General features: G+C 40.4%; 1 protein-coding gene across 2 annotated transcripts; it reads left to right on the top strand.

Annotated features, from left to right (window-relative positions):
• The first annotated feature begins 1745 nt into the window (after window positions 1-1745).
• Window positions 1746-20639, top strand: LOC112266491 (zinc finger protein 723). 2 transcript variants are annotated; one of them, XM_024443990.2, is made up of 3 exons: window positions 1746-2235; window positions 10036-12922; window positions 18521-20639. In XM_024443990.2, the coding sequence occupies exons 2-3, from the start codon at window positions 12730-12732 to the stop codon at window positions 19516-19518; spliced, it is 1191 nt and encodes a 396-aa protein (XP_024299758.1). In that variant the 5' UTR covers window positions 1746-2235; window positions 10036-12729; the 3' UTR covers window positions 19519-20639. Both variants share the same exon structure in this region, with proteins under 2 accessions (XP_024299758.1, XP_024299759.1).
• The last annotated feature ends 585 nt before the right edge of the window (window positions 20640-21224 follow it).

Raw genomic sequence — 21224 nt, 5'->3', positions numbered from 1 at the left:
TTAAATCTCTAATATCACAATCCGTTGTCCCCACTTGCGTCAAGGCATCCACCATTGTTCCTGTACCCAAGAGAGCGAAGGTAACTGACCTACATGACTATCGCTCTGTAGCACTCACTTAAGTCTTCATGAAGAGCTTTGAGAGGCTAGTTAAGGATCATATCATCACCACCTTACCCAACAACATTGACCCACTACAAATCGCATACCGCCCCAACAGATCTACAGATGAGGTTATTGCACTGCGCACTGCCCTATCCCACCTGGACAAGAGAAATACCTATGTAAGAACACTTACAGTACCAGTCAAAAGTTTGAACACACCTACTCATTCAAGGGTTTTTCTATATTTTTACTATTTTTCTACATTGTAGAATAACAGTAAAGACATCAAAAATATGAAATAACACATATGGAATAATGTGGTATCCAAAAAAGTGTTAAATCAAATCAAAATATATTTTATATTTGAGATTCTTCAAAGCAGCCACCCTTTGCATTGATGACAGCTTTGCACACTCTTGGCATTCTCTCAACCAGCTTCACCTGGATTGCTTTTCCAACAGTCTTGAAGGAGTTCCCACATATGCTGAGAACTTGTTTGCTGCTTTACCTTCACTCTGCAATCCAGCTCATCCCAAACCATCTCAATTGCACTGAGGTTGGGTGATTGTGGAGGCTAGGTCATCTGGCCTCCACAATCTACAGATGCACCATTGAGAGTATACCGTATCCTGTCGGCCTGTCTCACCACCTGGTACAGCAATTGCACCGTCTGCAACCGCATGGCTCTCCAAAGGGTGGTGCTGTCGAAGGCACACTGCCTGCCTTCCAAGACATCGACAGCACCATGTGTCAGAGGAAGGCCAAGAAGATCATAAAGGACCTCAGCCACCTGTTCCTACTGCTACCATCTGGAAGAAGGAGACAGTACAGCTTCAATCTCCAGACAGTCAGACTGTAAAAGTCAACACTAGCTGGCCTCTGCCCAGTACCCTGCCCTGAACCTTAGTCACTGTTACTAGCCGGATACCACCCGGTTTTCTATCCTGCACTTTGGAGACTGCTTCACCCTATGTACATAGAGTCATTGAACAAGGGTCACTTTAATAGTGTTGACATACTGTTTTACTGTATTCTAGTCATGGCTCATTGTAAAACAAAAATGATCAGAGTTGTGGTGGTAAAGGACTGTATCTTAATGTAACTGTTGCTGGTTTGAGTTGGGGCTATCGTGGTGGTTGCCATTAAAACAGAGAGGAGGATTGCAGTTGAATGGTCTGGTGCCGTTTTATTATTGCAGTTTGATACATGAAAGGATAATGTAGGATGAATGATGAATGGATATTAGGATGTTTAACTAGGAAAACAAGGAAATTCCAAAAGGAATCCCACAGGAATTTGGGCCTCTGAAGGAATTGCGCAGGTTTTGCCTATGCTTCTCCAGGATTTCTGCATTTTGCTTTGATAATGATCTTGAGACTAATACAACCTCATATAGTTTGTCTGAGGTTAAGACTACTCCAGTGCTAGATCCTTTATTCAATATGATAGCATGATAAACACTAAAAAAAACTATGGTTTTCTCAATACTAAACAATGATTCTACAAAGCATAGGAATAACTCCCACAGTAAGAGAATACCCCAAATACAACGTTAAGCGCTCAAGGAGTTCTCAGGGTAATGCGCATTCTAGGCTCCACGCGGTAGGTGGCGCTTTCTAGCTATCTTAACTCGACCCGGATGTGGTCGTAAGGAAGGACACAGTTATCAATGATGGCGGCATATTGATGACATTAAACCAGATATTCTTACAAATATTACTATTCCTTGAACAAACTGGCAAAAAATAACTTTGTTGGACGTTTTTAATCTTCATAGTAGTAGTTATCACCGGTTTCACAAAAGCAAAGGGTTTAAAATGTCGGAAATGCGTGTTTTGCATCAACGGATAAACTCTGTCATCATGGACATACTAGCCTCCGCTGCGGTTACAGAGATTTGTAAGTTAGTAGAAGATTGTTGTGGAGCATTACGTGCAGAAGTCTCTCAAAGCAAAGATCAAATCAAAATACTACAGAAACAACTCACCCTGGCTGAGTCGAGTTACGGGTCGGTGAGTTGCAAAGAAGGTCAGACGCCTGTCAGCAGCGGCTCACAGATAAATAACAGTATTTCGGGCAATTCCCCCGCGGCCAATGAAGATGATGCGGACGACACTCACGATGACGAAGGTTGGCTACCAATTTGTAACAGGCTGTTGTCAGCCTTTGAGCTAACGTGAATCATTGTAAACCAAGTACTGGTCAACTTGTAGCGCTGTACTCGTACTCCTAATAGAGAGCAATAGTAATGACAGTGGTGTAAAGTACTTTAAGAGATTTTATACGTTTTGAGAAAATCTTCATCGGCTAATGTAACATTTTGTGAATTTTGAAGCGTTCATTTAATAAAAACAAGCACAAAGAATTCAAACGTAATGTTAACTGACGGATATTATCTCATATATCAAAATGTATAAGATCTCCTAAAGACAAACTCCAACTCCACCCACACGCACGTAGATCAAGGTAGTTAATGCTATATTTTTGCGTAGCTGTCATAACTATGGCCGAGTAGTTGTTTTTGAAGGGTGTTCCTGAAGTAACTGTTCACCCTGACAGCGAAAAGATGGCAGAAGTGAACGCTGATGTGGAGCGTGAATATAATGGCGGGGGACTCAAGGAGAATTGGAATATTGTCCAAAAGAATAGAACACGGACCAAAGTTGCAAACAGCGATGAGAATGTCCTTTATCTTGTAGGAGTATGTTTTGTTAATGAGGAGCAGCTGATTTGATGATCAATTTTGACGAATCCATTTGATATAACCAAACTGGTGGAGAGAGTGCTGTGGGTAAAGTGAAGGCTATGAGGATCACGAGAGGCAGGCTTGTTTAGATATTTTTTTTGTTCTTCTGAGGATAAGAAGGAGAGTGGGTTGCATCTCACCCGATTTTTAGAAGTTTGATGTGTCCTGTTCCCGAAGAGACACCGAAGGGGGTAATATCTGGCGGTTCGTGGGGAGTCGATGTTGCACAGATTGAAACATATTCCTAGAGTGATTGATGCTCGTCGGATGAATAGTGTGGTGAATGAAGAAAGAGACGAGTACCCTCCATTCTTTTTTATATTTTTTTATATGTGGAGTCTCTCCCTACTCAAGTGCAGTTGGGAAATATAAACCACAGTCAGAGTGTTTGTTCCAAGACCAATGCACTATGATCATTGTAAAGCTTTTGGACATGTTTCAAGTGTCTGCTGAAGGGAAAAGCCGAGATGTTCAAGTTGTGGAAAAGTTTGTGTGATGTTTTTTAAAAGTGATGAAAATGGGACATGTTGCAATTGGGGTGGGAACCATGAATGAAAGAGAATGCGGTGGCCACAGGGCTGTCCAGAGCATTTCATATGCAGCGACTGTTAAAAGGGTTGAGGGTTCGATTGGCGCTCCTGAAGAGTCCATGGTGTTTGATAGGCCTTCACTGAAGGCTGCGGGGGTTGCCGTTCAACAGCAAGAAAGACCTAGATGTGTTACAGTTTTAAGAATGTGGCCTTTTCTATCTACGGCGATTAATGGCACTGCCAAGATGGAGAGGAAGTCCAGGAAAATAGATATCATTGTGGATGCGGCAGAACGGTTCCTGGGACTGGTAGACTTCTTGGCGAAGGAGTTGCATGGAGTATTGTCACAAGCCATTACCACCCTCTCAGGTCATAGAGCCTGAGAAGGCAGATATGGAGGTTTTGGTTTTGTCAATGTGATGTTTTGTTTTATTGTGGGTGGATTAAGTTAGTTTTCTCTGTCACGTATGGGTTATATTTGGGTTGTAGTCTGCCATAAAACCCACAGAAGAAAAAGATGATGATGATGATGATATCCTAAGGTTGTTAACCTCTTACCCCCTACTTTTTTCAATTTCCGCCTGAAGACATACCCAAATCTAACTGCCTGTAGCTCTGGCCCAGAAGCAAGGATATGCATATTCTTGGTACCATTTGAAAGAAAACACTCTGAAGTTTGTGTAAATGTGAATTTAATGTAGGAGAATATAACACAATAGATCTGGTTTAGATAATACAATGAAAAAAAACATACTTTTTTTTATTTTTATGTTGTATCATCGTCTTTAAAATGAACAAGATAAAACAAACATTCAGATAGGATGATGGGGACAATTTCAGTGAAAGATATGAGGGCAACAGTACTTGTGCAAAGTTTCAGAATGATAACTTCCAAAATGAGTGTGCTACATGACATTTATCATGAAGTCACCCAGGTGTCCCACACAAGTAGCCAAATTGGTGAAGGTATACATTTTGAAACAAATAACTATATACAAAATGCCAAAATGGTATTCTAACACCCCCCCCCCCCAAATGGAGAAATAAATATGAAGAAAAAGAAATATACATTTACAAAATAACATGGGTAACTATTTACACACTTTCAATATTTGGAAGACCCTCAGTCCTCTATCAAATCAAATGTATTTATATAGCCCTTCGTACATCAGCTAATATCTCAAAGTGCTCTACAGAAACCCAGCCTAAAACCCCAAACAGCAAGCAATGCAGGTGTAGAAGCACAGTGGCTAGGAAAGACTCCCTAGAAAGGCCAAAACCTAGGAAGAAACCTAGAGAGGAACCAGGCTATGAGGGGTGGCCAGTCCTCTTCTGACTGTGCCCGGGTGGAGATTATAACAGAACATGGGTGAGATTTTCAAACGTTCATAGATGACCAGCAGGGTCAAATAATAATAATCACAGTAGTTGTAGAGGATGGAACAGGACAGCACCTCCAAGAGTAAATATGAACAGTTTAGGGTTCCATGGCCTCAGGCAGAACAGTTGAAACTGGAACAGCAGCAAGGCCAGGTGGACTGGGGACAGCAAGGAGTCATCATGCCAGGTAGTCCTGACGCATGGTCCTAGGGCTCAGGTCCTCCGAGAGAGAGAATTAGAGAGAGCATACTTAAATTCACACAGGACACCGGATAAGACAGAAGTACTCCAGATATAACAAACTGACCCTAGCCCCCGACACAAACTACTGCAGCATAAATACTGGAGGCTGAGACAGGAGGGATCAGGAGACACTGTGGCCCCATCCGATGAGACCCCCGGACAGGGCCAAACAGGAAGGATATAACATCACCCACTTTGCCAAAGCTCTACACAATATTGTCCTGCTGAGGTATAATAAACAGATATATATGTATAGAGTACAGGGAACATAAGGTTGAATAGATTATTATAGACCTGCTACATCTACTGTCTCTTTTATATTATGACATTTCAGCTAGATCTACTGTCTCTATTATATTATGACAGACCAGCTAGATCTACTGTCTTTATTATATTACAACAGACCCGCTGTATCTACTGTCTCCATTTCACTTTGGCCATTGTTGTGGGCCTGCCCTCCCCTCAACAGCCTCAAATAGGCTATTTCATTTCATAAATAATATTTCATATTATTAATTTCAAATAATGGCATTAGCATGAGAAGAACTTACCAGTCCAAAACGGTGACATTGTTCCTCTTCTGCAGGCACGTTACAGATTATACACAGTGGCTACAACGGTGTCCTCTCCGTTCAAAAAATATTCCTCCACTTGGGAATCGCTAAATGAATCGTCCTACAACAATCGCTGTCTCACTTTTCCAATCAATTTCTAAAATTGTGTGTATATCTAGACTTAGATTTAGCTTTCCCTGACTTAGTCGCCATACTGATTGATATATAAACAGCTGAATCTGCGTGTTTACCAAAACAACGCTGTGCGTAAAATGCGTAACTCCTTCCGGAATAACTTCAATAGCGAATGACTCTCTTTACGCTGGAGTTTACGACATGGGTTGGTCTTCCAACACACAACCATTGCATATTGTCTCTTACCTCAGCTCATTGGCTATCTACCCAGCTAGATTTCAAGATGATCAGTGGTCATTGGGTTAAAATACAGTCAATCCACGAAACAGTGGTCATATCATTGATGCACAGTGATGTCATTACTTGTTGTCTTCAAATCGGTTTCTTTCAGTCAATATGTCCCGCGAAATGGCCCATCAGGTTTGGTTGTATTACAAACATACCAGTTGATTGCAATGAAACCAAACATGACTGGAAAAGTCACGTTCTCTGTGGGTTATTTACCTGGAATGTGTCGTTGAAAATGGAATGAGACGGAATTCACGACACAAGCGGTTCACAAAATGTTTTGTGTTAGGCTATAAAAACTGATTTTATCAAACAAAAGACCATTCATTGTGTAACAATGAGCATTGGGATTGCAAACAGACGAAGATCGTCAAAGGTAAACAATTTATTTTAATGCCGTATGTGATTTTGTTACGCCTGTGCTGGTTGAAATTGTTTTTTTTTATGGGTCTCTATCCTCAGATAATCGCATCGTTTTCTTTCGCAGTAAATCCTTTTTTAAATCTGACAAAGCAGTTGGATTAGCAAGATTCTAGGCTTGCGATACATGTGAGACACTTGTATTTTCATTAATGTTTAATATGACTATTTATGTAGCGATCACCGTATGTTGTGGAATTTCTGCCCGCTACCTACCGGGTTCCGTTTTCAGAGAGGTTAAGAACCTTATTTTTGGTATTTATCCCAAAACCCCTTTCTTTCCCTATTAATTTCCCCCTTAGGAATGGCTGAACGAACCAGATTTAAATCATTTCAGTCTTTAAGGGCTACAAGCTGGCGAGCTCTATCCCATTATCCCCACTGACAAATCAAGAAGTTTGAAATTGTATTTTTTGTCAGCTTGTTAGGCTAGCAGTATTTCAATCTTCTTGATTTGTCAGTGGGGATAATGGGATTGGGGTACGTTTTCCGAGCCATATCCCGCGCCGGCTCCACGCTGTCCTGATCGTGGCATAGCACCATTCCGACGAGAAAGAGAAGTAGTATTGAACGTCTAGTCTAGTTGGATTTTTATGACTTGCAAGCTGCCACTGGGCCGCTAGCGCTATGACCGAAGTGAGCAACATGAACAATGGGTAAAGATGGTGACATTGGATGTTCGACCTTCCAATGAAAAGTCCTGTCTTGAAACTGATGCATACAAATAATGGAATCATAATGCTAAACAATGTTTGAATGTCGTTACATAGTTTTAACTAAATACAATAATGAATTTATTTGACTATAAACAGAAATCTGTTATTCTCACTCCGGATGTATTTAATTGAATAATGCTGCCTGCAGCATACAGTTGCAGACCCACTGTGGCAGCTGTTTGTGGGCCTTGTGCACTACAGCCCCTCAAGTGTAGACCGCTGTTAATCAGCAGCATCCTACCTCCCGCTAGCCTGACTACTCATCCACATTGTTTCGGCCAAGTCCAAGTCCATTAACATTTCTCCTCCACGATGAGTCTGGATCATAAAGAATGATTGTGGCCGAAAGGGCAACACTTTTGAGGGCTGCCATCATTTTAATGTAGTCAACTGATTGGGATTTCCAACTTTGTGGGCTGATCGCTCCTGGTGACAGTTTGACTGAATGTATGGCGCTGTCGATAGAGCAGTGGAATTACATTCAGGATGAGTCGTCAGGCAATCCTCCTTCCTGATATTTGACTGGAAATGTCTGTGGTTTGATCGGCGGTTTGGGCTTTGTCCGCTCTATGATTCTAACTCTACGATCAATAATGCAGGTTTCATATAGCGAGAGAAATTAAGAAAGAATTTCCGTCACAAATCCAGTCGATATCAATCATTTTACATCTGAATAGAATAAATGATCCGCTCCTCGTTCTAGCATCTTCATCTTTTCTCTTAACATGTATGGATCCAGAACTTAATCAAGCAGCTGATCAGTGTTTTTTTTTTTTTTTTTAAATGGACCATTGGTGGTGTTTATACCAGTATTGAGCTATACCGTTTCCATTATAATCAGTCAAGTCAGATTGCGACTGCTGGTAAAATGATTGCCCATTAATATACACTTCCACAACTGTTTTGGTCAATCGACAACAGTACATATAAGTGCAAAATCCTGAACTCTCCTATGGGCATCTTTAAAAGAAAATCATGGGCCATCCTATCCTAGAACCTGTTATGTCAGATAGGTGCTTATGCGCTATCTAATCTGTATGTAGCTGTGCTAGCAGCGCTAGTATTTACACGTTGATGGGAATTAATTTGCTAAAAAACTGAGTAGTCCACCAGAAGCCATAAATGAAATAAAATTCAACTTCTACTTTTTCTGTCACTTGTCTGTAGGTTTGGTCCTTATGCATGGAGGAATAAATAGATTTTTATGTAATGGAATGTACAGTACCAGTCTAAAGTTTGGACACACCTACTCATTCAAGGGTTTTTCTTTATTTTTCACTATTTTCTACATTGTAGAATAATAGTGAAGACATCCAAACTATGAAATAACACATATGGAGTCATGTAGTAACCAAAAAAAAGTGTTAAACAAATCGAAATGTAGTTTCGAGATTCTTATTTTGAGATTCTTCAAAGTAGCCACCCTTTGCCTTGATGACAGCTTTGCACACCCTTGGCATGGCATTCAGGTCATCTGATGCAGCACTCCATCACTCTTCTTCTTGGTCAAATAGCCCTTACACAGCCTGAGGGTGTGGGCTGGCCTATTGCTGCTGAATGCTGTGGTAATCATGCTGGTTAAGTATCGACTTCTACTTTTAAATCACTGACAGTGTCACCAGCAAAGTACGCCCACAACATCACACCTCCTCCATGCCCTCACGGTGGGAACCACACAGGCGGAGATCATCCGTTCAACTACTTTGCGTCTCACAAAGACACGGCGGTTGGAACCAAAAATCTCAAATTTGGACTCATGAGACCAAATGACAGATTTACACCGGTTTAATGTCCATGGATTGTGTGTCTTGGCCCACGCTAGTCTCTTGTTCTTATTGGTGTCCTTTAGTAGTGGTTTCTTTGCAGCAATTTGACCATGAAGGTCTGATTCACGCAGTCTCCTCTAAACAGTTGATTTTGAGATGTGTTGACCTATTTTCAATGGCTATCACAAGTCCTCCCAGATTGTTGACATCAGTGGAAGCCCTAGGAACTGCAGTTTTTGGAAAAATGAGCCGGAAATTGTAGTTTTCTAGGTGGCTCCCATTTCGGCTGTAGTGTTTCCACTCCATTGTCTTTGTATGCGGGGTGCTGTCCTCAGATAATCACATGGTTTGCTTTCGCCGTAAAGCCTTTTTGAAATCTGACACAGCGGCTGGATTAACAAGAAGTTCATCTTTATTTTGATGTATTACACTTTTGATTTTATGAAAGTTAAATATTTATAATACTGTCGTTTGAATCTTGCGCTCTGCAATCTTGCACTCTACACTACCGTCCCACCTGCCCATAAGAAGTTAATTTAAATGCATTCCAGGTGACTACCTCATGTTTAACACTGTTTTGGTTCCTACATGATTCCATATCTGTTATTTCATAGTTTTGATGTCTTCACAATTATTCTGCAATGTAGAAAATAGTAAGCGATTAAGAAAAACTCTGGAATGAGTAGGTGTGTCCAAACTTTTGACTGGTACTGTATAATTAAACAGGATTTCCAAGCATGGGTCTGTTGTAGACCAATTCAGTTCCTCAGCGAGGTCAGTTCCTCTCTGCTTACCTCATGTCAAAATAAAAGTTCCCCACAAGTTCTTGCTTTTTTTTGTGCAGGTATGGCGCAGGTAAAGGACTTTTATTTTTACATTTTTTTAGTTAAGTGAAGAGGAAGTGGGTCTACAACAGACTCATTCTTGGAAAGTCTGTTTAATTTATGTTCTATTAGATGCATAAGGGTCAAGCCTACAGACAATCGGCAGAGTACGTTTAAATTGATTTTTTTTTAAACTTCTGTCCTCTGGCAGACTTCTATTTATTTATTTTCATCTAATTCCTAGACTTGCTGGTGTGTAAATACTAGCGTTGCTAAAACCAGCTAATCAGCATTTCATCTCTAACTCATCCTTTCTCCTTCCCTTCAGATTTTCAGCAGTTCTTTGTCTCTGAAGTGGAGTTTCTCCCCGAGCAGCAGCATTGTAAGCAGGAGTGGAGCCCCAGTCTGGGGAAAGATGACTGGAACCCCATACAGATTAAAGAGGAACAGGGGGAATTCAGTATCATCCAGGAGGAGGAAGACACTGTATTCACTCCTGCCTGGGTGAAAAGTGACTATGATCAGTACTCAAATCAGTCCTCACAAACCCAAAGTGAAAAAGACAGAATGGACTCGACTGAACAGATCAAAAGAGAACCTAAGGAAGATGATTCATGGACAGAAAAAGGTCAAAGCTCAAAGGGTAGAAAATCCATGGATCCGAAATCACCAGTGGAAAGGAGACGCACAGAAGTGCAACCATTTTGCTGTAGTGATTGTGGGGAACGTTTCACTCAGATGGGAGAACTGGATGCTCATAGGAAGGCTCACACAGCAGAGAAACAGCATCGCTGTGGTGAATGTGGCAAATGTTTTACTCAAGTTGGGTATCTGAACTATCACAGAAAGACGCACACAGGGGAGAAATCTCATCGCTGTCATGATTGTGGCAAATGTTTCTTTAGAGTTGGTGATCTGACACTTCATATGAGGATTCACACAGGGGAAAAACCGCTTTGCTGCCAGGTCTGTGGCAAATGTTTTGCTCGTCCTAGTAATCTGAGGTCTCATATTAGGATTCACACAGAGAAATCTTACAGCTGTCATTATTGTGGCAAATATTTTCGTCATAAAGGTAATCTGACAGCGCATATGAGGATTCACACAAGGGGAAGTAATATTGTCGCTATAGTAGCAGATCTTTCACCACTGGCGATAATCACATGAGCGATTTTTAAAGTACATTGCTGTCAGGATTGTTGTAAATGTTTCACTAATTGTTAGAATATGAGGAGACCGAGGTGAGGAACCACATGCTACCATGACTGGCAAATATTTCATAATCTTAGGTCTTCTGAGATCTCTTTTGTTCGAGGCATGGTTCACATCAGGCAATGCTTCATTTTTTAAAATGTATTTATTTCAGGGCAGCTCTAACCAACATCTCAAATCTCGTGTCATTGATTGGACGGCAGGTTAGCTGAGTCCTGACTCCAATTAGCTTTTGGAGAAGTCATTAGCCTAGTGGTTCACATACTTTTTCCAACCTATACCGTGAATGTTTAGAATAATATATTCAATATAGACAAAAAATACAATTTGTGTTATTAGTTTAAGCACATTGTGTTTGTCTACTGTTGTGACTTAGAGGAAGATCCAGGTAATTCCAAAGGCTTCACATGCTTTTTCTTGCAACTGTACTCCTCTGGCAGATACACACACACACACCCCTTTTTAAACTATTCAAAGTCAAAGATGGATCCAACCCTTGGCTTTCAGTTTAGCTCTTTCAGATTAGAAGTCAGACCTGGGCCAATTCAAGGAAAACTGACTCTGTAGTGGACTGGCAATTTAGTCCACTACAGCCTCTAGCTGACACGATGGTTAACCTGTCAACTTCTAGTGAATCTTTTTGTTTTCATTTCAACAATTTACTATCTGTGACATGCTAGATGCCTTTTCTTAACATTGATGTTTTTAAAAAATCCCCTGTGACTGATATTCTTGATACATTTTTGCTGCAGCTCACTGCCCCCCTGATTGCTGTATTATTAACCCATATTTTTAACCTGACGATTATACATCTGGTACTACCCTTAAAGTTTGGAAGGCGGCCCATGTACTCCCCCTTCACTTAAGATGGTGACCCTTGTGACCTAAATACTTATTGGCCTATTTCTAAACTTTCTTGCCTTGCTAAAATATTAGAATACTTGATTAATTCTCAGCTAAGAACTTTCTTTTAAATGTTTTCTAAATGTATCAGTCGGGTTTTAGACCAGGTCATAGCCCTATCTCTGCTCCATCCCTAGTTATAAATGATGTGGTTAGCTGTATAGATGAAAGGCAACATTGTGCTGCCCTCTTCATTAACCTGTCAAAGGCTTTCAGTACTGTTAATCACTCACTGTTAATACAGAGGCTTTCAATTGACCTAGACCAGGCTGCATGTAACTGGTTTAAGAGTTACTTGACAGATATAACTCAATGTATAAAAAGGTGTCCTTCGGGTTGATTCTGGGTCCTGTACTTTTTATATTAACAATATCAAATTGTCTGTAAAAAAGTGTAACCTGCACTTGTATGCCAATGATACTGTTGTGTATGCTATTGCCTCCACCCTGTTGACCAGGCTCTATCTGAACTTCAGTCTGCCTTCATTGTATTGCAGAAAAACTTTATTGACCTAAAATTAGTACTGAAAACTAAGTAACATCTTGTTCTCTAGAGAGCATAAAAATAAGTTTGTAATTTGGATGGTCACTTTTTACCCACTATTGAGTACTTTCTTCCTTTTGAAGTTATAAAACATTTTATGGAAAAGTTATGGAATGATTTCTTAAAGAGTGGGAACCCTGTTTAAAAAAGAAAAAATATCACAATTACTTCAAGCGATCCATGTGTTTTGTAACTAGTATAATATAATTTTTGCCTTGGTTATTCATTTTACAGTTTCATGTTACATTACTCTTACTTTGAAGGATTAAAAAAAAACTTGCCCCGGAAGTTCTTCATTACTGTTGGCTTCACCGGTGACGGAACACACAACACACGCTAGCCAGCCATTGGCATTCTCTGAAAAATGTCTAAATTGGAGTTGTTGAGAGTGATTTTTAACCAACGATGTACAGGCGCTGCAGATGAGATATTCAGAGCCGTTGCAAAAACGATATCAGAGTACCAGGACAACGTTAATCTATCGAAAGAGGACAACGGCCGTCTACAGGGGCTGCTTGACGTCATCCTGAAACCTGAGATAAAGTTGTATAGAGCAGGTTTGTTACTTTCTCCGTATTCATTTTATAAACATTTGCAATGTTGGGAATTTAATTCAATGCAGCAGGAAGCTAGCCTAGGTAACGTGGCTATAAAACCTTTGATGTGCCTACAGCTAGCAAACTCGGCAGCCATGTTGAGTTGCAGTTACACATGACCAGGGGTTGTCACTAGTTACCACAGCCACACTCGGCTCTATCGTAAAATGTAATGAAAACAAACATTTGTTTTTGGTATTAAAGGTTATGTATAAGGTTAGCATTGTGTTTAGGGTTAGGTTAAAAATCAGATTTTAAGAATACAAATTGTAGAAAAGGCGGGGTTTATGACTGACACAGACCGTGGAGCATGTATTGCAGAATCAGGGAAAGAGAGGCAGATCTCGATTTGAGGGAGGAGGGGATACAGGAAATTAGTTTAACGCGTATATTGAGTAGAACGTCATTAGATATAGTCTCAAATATTATTATTTTTAAGAGCAACGGAGCTGGCAGATAGGTTTTAGTTTCTCCAGTGCAGTAGATGGCGGTAATGCACCATGACGTTGGATGCCAACCGGCGATAAATCACACCAAATACGAAGTTTATTACTTTGGTTGTGGTAACTAACTAGTGACGCGACTATGGTTGGGGGCATCTTCATTATGCGCTATTCTGTTGAAAAACAGTTATTAAACAGAAGCTAATTAAATGGGGAGCGACCTACCAGAATTTTTCAATTAGAAACTCTCGTTTGCTCTGTTTGCTTCCATTTGGTTTTTAGAACGGTGAACGGTTTCCGTAATGAAAACGCCCCATATAAACTGTATGAGGAGATGCTTGTCTTCTCCCTAACATTTGGATTTGATGTCCACAGAGCAGAACGGCGGGCTGTCAAGCGCCTGGCTGTTCCTCTCTTTGGATTGGTAGATATATCTCGTTATTTTTAATACTTTTTGGGGGTTTGAAGTCAACGGACTGCAATCAATGGAGAATGAGATGCTATGCTATCCTCATGAATATGCATTGACGTCTCGAATTTCAACAGGGACAACTCCGATATAAAATGTTTTTTCCTCAAATTTACCAGGATGTCTGTGCATCATATTTATATCAGTAGCACCATAATTTGGGAGGACTGGCTCCTAGTAATCAATGGAAAATGATCAAGATATGTTTGATATCATTCTATTTACTCCACTCCAGCCATTATTATTAGCCGTCCTCCCCTCACCAGCCTCCTGTGGTACACTTGTAATAACCTAAGTATTATGAAAACTTCCATTAGATCAAAAAAGCCTAATTTATCAAAATGGCAAAACATTTTTATATGGACTAAATTCAACACTCATTTCCCCCCATGCAAAAACTCCCCACTTGCTTAATAATTAATGACCTGCTTAATTTGGACAGATTTTGGGTGGAGTAAAACCTCTCGCTTCACCTCTTCCCCTCTGCCATGACTCCACTAGCAGCCTGCCTCTGTATCATTTCTAGCCTGAACAGCCGCTAGTAATCGCTGTTTCTGTCTTTTGACGTTCCCGCTATCGTTTGAACAGACATTGTACATTGGCTAACACACTAATTTCCCTGCTATCAGTGAGTACATTAAACATCCTCCATTCAGGCTGCAAAAGGTGCCAGTTTCCTCCTTACTAACTTAAAGGGATAGAGGCAAATATCGGGCAGAATATGCCTGTCTTGTTAAAGCACCTTTCCAGTTAATAGCCAAATCAACTGAAATCAACACAATTATTTGATTTAGGGCTGTCCCTGACAAAATAAATCTTGGTTGACCAAAAGTAATCTGTTTTTTGACATCATTGCTCAACATTTTGTAAAGTATATTTTTCTATATATAGACACACCCCATGTGTTTTAATAAAGTCAACTGTTGCTTTAAGTTTACAGTTTGATGCCCCAAGAGGGTGTCAGAGATCTAGATAACCAGAAGAAAAAACTTTAACCCGACGCAACTATTTCCTGTCAGCTCCTGCTGGCTTTTGCAGATTTTGCCATAACTCTCTTGAAGTTGTTGGTAATAGGCTACACGAGGAGTCGGCAACCTTTCTCATGTGGACCGCCAATTTATCTTACCATTTCTGCAGATCTGCGTGCCAGTTATGGTTTTGATATGCACATTTTCATGAAACCGTTTAATTGAATTTATAATAACATCTTCATATCTTAATCATTAACTACATGACAACTAAATTCTATCTAAATTAAAATGATAAAACTAAAAAGTAACTTCCATTGCCAACTATGTAAAAATAGCCTACATAAAGCCAACAAATAAAAACTATTGCAGCCTATAGGTTGAAAATAACCTGATTTTAAAAATAAGTATTAAATGAATCACACTGGCTATGTTTTGCCTGTATGCAATAAACTTGAACCATTATATTAACTTGGGTCCAGCTGGAGGCTTGTGCAAGCATACTTGTAACATTGTATAAAATATAGTGAGCTCGGGACAGACACAGCTATAGGCTATTTGCACAAGGGATAAGAAGCGGTGCTTGACTTTGGCAGGAGCTCACCAGAGCTGAGTACCAACACCTCAAATGTTCTACTGCTTGAGCTCCTGTTCCTCTTATAGAATATTAGCTCAAAAGTATTGTGGAGCTCCTGCACCTAAATATAAGCAGTATCATGACCCAAAATGAGTACCGGAACCTATTTCAGTCCAAGTCAAGCACTAATAAGAAGGCTATTTTTATGAGGTTTCCACAGGATCAGAGCATGACATTTTCCCTTTTCATGCCGAGTGGTTATCGAAAGAGAGCTGGAAAGATTTTGTCATTCTCAATGGATGTAAAAACAGACTTTGTTTGCTTGCTGTTTGAGGTGAAGAAAACATTACTTTGAGAAGCTCCACAGGTCATTAGTGGTGGTGCATTAAGCCAATCAGAAATACTATCAGACCTCCAAATGGCCTACATTTGCTCGCAGGCCAGGTAGCCTACAGAACTACTTCTCTGTGTGCACATCCTTACTCAACATTGACAGCAGCACTCCAAACAAAACACAATGACTGACTAAATTGACAGAACTCAAATGGAATTAAACCAAAACTTGTTTCTCACAAGTGTAGTATAGGTTGCACACTGCAAACAATGTGTCCACTCTGATGATGAGAACAGGAAGATTGGATGAATAATATTAAATGCATTAAAAGAAATGACCATAACCAAAGTAACAATCATTTGTAGATGAGTAATTATAAGAATTAATGGTAAATGTACTATTGGTGATTTATATACTACCGGTCAAATGTTTTAGAACACCTACTCATTCAAGGGCTTTTCTCAATGTTTTACTATTTTCTACATTGTGGGATAATAGTGAAGATATCAGAACAATGAAATAACACAAGGAATCACGTAGGAACCAAAAAAGTGTTAAATAAATCAAAATATATTTTATATTTGAGACTCTTCAAAGTAGCCTCCCTTTGCCTTGATGGCAGCTTTGCACACTCTTGGCATTCTCTCAACTGGATTCATGAGGTTTGTCACCTGGAATGCATTTCAATTAACAGGTGAGCCTTCTTAAAAGTTAATTTGTGGAATTTCTTTCCTTAATACGTTTGAGCCAGTCAGTTGTGTTGTGACAAGGTAGGGGTGGTATATAGAAGATGGTCTTTTACCAAATAGGGCTACGGCCATATTATGGCAAGAACGGCTCAAATAAGCAAAGAGAAACGACAGTTCAGCATTACTTTAAGACATGCAGGTCAGTCAATACGGAACATTTCAAGAACTTTGGAAAGTTTCTTCAAGTGCAGTCGCAAAAACCATCAAGTGCTATGATGAAACCGTCTCTCATGAGGACCGCCACAGGATTGGAAGACACAGTTACCTCTGCTGCAGAGGATAAGTTCATTAGAGTTACCAGCCTCAGAAATTGCAGCCCAGATAAATGCTTCACAGTGTTCAAGTAACAGACACATCTCAACATCAACTGTTCAGAGGAGACTGTGTGAATCAGGCTTTCATGGTCAAATTGCTGCAAAGAAACCACTACTAAAAGACATCAATAAGAAGAGACTTGCTTGGGCCAAGAAACATGACCAAGGGACATTAGACCGGTGGAAATTTGTCATTTGGTCTGTAGTCCAAATTGGAGATTTCTGGTTTCAACCGTCGTGTCTTTGTGAAACGCAGAGTAGATGAACGGATGGTCTCCGCATGTGTATTTCCCACCGTAAAGCATGGAGGAGGAAGTGTTATGGTGTGGGAGTGCTTTGCTGGTGACACTGTCTGTGATTTATTTAGAATTCACACTTAACCAGCATGGCTACCACAGCATTCTGCAGTGATATGTCATCCCATCTGGTTCGGGCTTAGTGGGACTATCGTTTGTTTTTCAACAGGACAATGACCCAACACACTTCCAGGCTGTGTTAGAGCTATTTGACCAAGAAGGTGAGTGATGGAGTGCTGCATCAGATGACCTGGCCTCCACAATCCCCTGACCTCAACCAAATTGAGATGGTTTGGGATGAGTCAGACCGCAGAGTGAAGGAAAAGTGCTCAGCATATGTGGGAACTCCTTCAAGACGGTTGGAAAAGCGATTTTAAGTTGATTTAACACTTTGATTTGGTTACTACATGATTCCATATATGTTATTTCATAGTTTTGATGTCTTCACTATTATTCTACAATGTAAAAAATAAAGAAAAACCCTTGAACGAGTAGGTGTTCTAAAACTTTTGACCGGTAGTGTATGTAATGGGGAATTGATTTACACTAACAATCAAAAGCAAACTATTCACACTAAGCTATGAAACGATGACTGTGCCCAAATTGGCAGGAGAGGGTGCATTCTGGTCTGGGCGCATGTTCAATCTGATGTATGCATTGGCCATGCATCATTTATGGTGATATGGCCTCAGCAGAAGTCAGGGCATTAATTCTTCTTGCGTTTCCCAGAGCAGTGCAGAGATAAAGGAAGTGAGTTTGTGTTTATACAGGATGTACCGCCCCCACCTACTGTCAACCAATCATGTCAATGTGGAGCTATACAGAGACCTCCGCATTGTTACAAAACTTGGGAGGCGCATGGCGATGCGGTACAGAGATCGATTTGGCCTCTGCATGCCTCTGTCACACCCTCCATATGGAGCCTCCGACCACATTTTAGAATCAAGCTTAAATCGGCTTTTAGTCTAGGCCACTGCAAAGGATTAATTCACAGAGATTGGCGCAAATATATATTTGTTACTGCTCGACTAAAATAATCTTGGTCGACCAACAGCCTAACGACCAAACAATCGACCAGTGCATTAATTGGGGTCAGCCCTAATTTGATTTGACATTGCACAGTTGCTTATCACTTCCATAGATGTTCATCTAGTTGTGGCTGAAGTTTGCCAACATTCGTAGTGGCTGTTTAAAGACTCCCCTGGCCCATAGACTGCTTTCAAGTTGAAGAACCAACTAATATTACATTGTGAAAGGCTGAACTTGTACTTCAACAGGAACCCCATTGTTTTATGTCAGAATTTATCTACACTGTCAGTTGAGGATGAAGCACTGCCTGACATAAGATGCAACGACCCCTTATCTCATCAGCTTATGAATTCTAACTCATATTTTGTCTTTCCCTTCAGATTTTGAGCAGTTCATTGTCTCTGAAGTGGAGTTTCCCCCTGAGCAGCAGCAATTTGAACAAGAGTGGAGCCCCGATCTGGGGCAAGATGACTGGAACCCCATACAGATTAAAGAGGAACAGGGGGAATTCAGTATCACCCAGGAGGAGGAAGACTCTGTATTCACTCCTGCCTGGGTGAAAAGTGACTATGATCAGTACTCAACTCAGTCCTCACAAACCCAAAGTGAAGAGTACAAAGACAGAACAAAACCTAAGGGAGTGGATTATTCAAAGCCAACCCGTGGCTCTTGGCCCCAGCCCAAATCGAGGAGGACACCGACAGAAAATAGAAAAGGCTTTATCAGCTCCAAGGGTAGAAAATCAATGGATCTGAAATCACCAGTGCAAAGGAGGCGTCACACAGAAGAGAAATCATTTTGCTGTAGTGATTGTGGTGAATGTTTCACTCAGATGGGAAAACTGAATTCTCATAGGATCATGATACACTCCAGAGGTAATCAGTTTCGCTGTGATGAATGTGGCAAATGTTTTGCTCAGTGGGGATATCTGAATTCTCATATGAGGATTCACACAAGGGTGAATTGTGGCAAAATATTCACTCAGTCTGGCCGTTTCGAACCCTCCTTGACCACTTTGAAGGATCGCAGGGGAGAGAAACTTTATTGCTGTGGTGAATGTGGCAAATATTTTTCTAACACTGGGTCCCTGAATTATCATAGGAGGTCGCACACAGAGAAGAAATCACATCGCTGCCATGATTGTGGCAAATGTTTTTATAAATGTATGGATCTGAATATTCACAGGAGGATTCACACAGGGGAGAAACCATATCGCTGCCAGTTCTGTGGAAAATGTTATAATCAGCAGACTTCTCTAAGTTATCACATGAGGAATCACACAGAGACATCTTGTAACTGTCATTATTGTGGCAAATATATTCGTCATAGAGGTAATCTGACAGCGCATATGAGGATCCACACGAGGAAAATCAGATAATTGTTGCTATAGTAGCAGATTTTTAAGCACTGGCAGTCACATATGACAGTCATATACATATGCACAATGTATATATGTATATGAGTGCATATGAAGATAATCAGATGAGCAATAAACTATTTTGCTGTCAGGATTGTGATAAATGGTTCACTCATTCCAATCTGAATCGTCTGGGGAGACAGAGGGGAGGAACCACATTAATACCATAACTGGCAAATCTTTCACAACTGCCTTTTATTTGACACTGCGTATGAGACATTCACACATTACACATTTTCTGTAGAAAATGCTTTAGTGCCAGAAGTGCATTGAATAGTCATCAGAGAACACACAGCAAAGAACAACCTTCAAAGCCTGAAGGTTCACCCGAGGACACACTTGATTGACCTTTACTCTGGTAGCCCTGAAGCCTGATCTCTATTCAAATCAAATTGTATTGGTCAGATACACATATTTAGCAGATGTTCTTGCGATTGTAGCAAAATGCTTTTGTTCCTAGCTCCAACCGTGCAGTAGTATATAACAATTCAAAAAATGCCTTGGATCAAAGGAATTGGATCCTTGAAACAAAAGTTATTACTGTTCGTAATGCTGGTGAGATACCGCCGCTCTGATATCTAAAAGTACTTTCAGGCTGTATGTAATAACACACACACAAATGCTGGGCTAATAATATAAGAAGTAACACACACGAAAAAAATTCTGCAAAGTTGCTTAGCTAGAAGCAAAGCTGCCATGACTGTCGGCACAATCTATGCATAACTATTAAAGGCCATAATCAGGACATGTTCTGCTTAACCTGTCATTTTCCATTCTGTATTGGCAGTAACTTTCATTAAGTGTGAAACTATTTTTCCACTGAGATCAGAACTTGTGGTTAATTGTGTAGCCCGTCTTTTCCAGAAACCAATTTGTGTGCTTCATTGTTAAATATCACCCATCGTCTATAATGATGCATGTATGTCTCATTCAGAATTACTGTTCTTGTCACTCAGAAGAATAATTAGCCTTTTAGCCATTTGCCATTTTAGCAGTTGTATCTTGAAGAGGTTGCTGACTTTGCAGAGCGATCTCCCAGTAGGCCTACTGTTTGCGCCATTAAATACTTTTTCTGAACTTGATGACCGCCACCTGACTTGTCTCTTTTCACATTGACATCTTCATTGGAGCCTTCAAGGCCATGATACACTTGGAATTTGTTGAGGTAATGTTGCTACTGTATCATGGGCTTAAGAGTACACATGGAGAGAAACATGACTGTGTCCTGTGTGGGGGAAGGCACATTTTGTAACTTCTACCTGTTGAGTGGAGACACGCCACAGTTCTTAATTTAAAAGTCATCCAGTTTTTCAGAAGTATCTGATTACAATATTTTTGCTGGTAATGTAACAGATTAGTTGCATAAAGAAAGAATCAGCAAGTTTTTAAAAAAGCTATGAAATCACATTAAAATAAGCAAGTTTATAAAAGTAAACAACACAACAAGGACAGACTAATCATTTGAAGTGAACTAGACAGGAAATAAAAGCTACAATAGTAAAGTCTGTGTGAACTTGAATGTGTGTGTGTGTGTGGGGGGGGCAGAGCCTGGGATGATGGGGAGGCCAATGCTTGGGGAGCAGACTCGGGTGTGCAGAGTTTTGAAATCTGTCCCGTGTTTTGGCAAGGAGTCCGTAGAAAAATGGCGTTGCAGTAGTCCAGGCGGG

The sequence above is a fragment of the Oncorhynchus tshawytscha genome, linkage group LG14 (genome assembly GCF_018296145.1).
Source record: "Oncorhynchus tshawytscha isolate Ot180627B linkage group LG14, Otsh_v2.0, whole genome shotgun sequence".
Lineage (NCBI taxonomy): Eukaryota > Metazoa > Chordata > Actinopteri > Salmoniformes > Salmonidae > Oncorhynchus > Oncorhynchus tshawytscha.
Note: the sequence above shows the minus strand (reverse complement) of the source record. Positions and strands in the feature narration are given on the sequence as shown.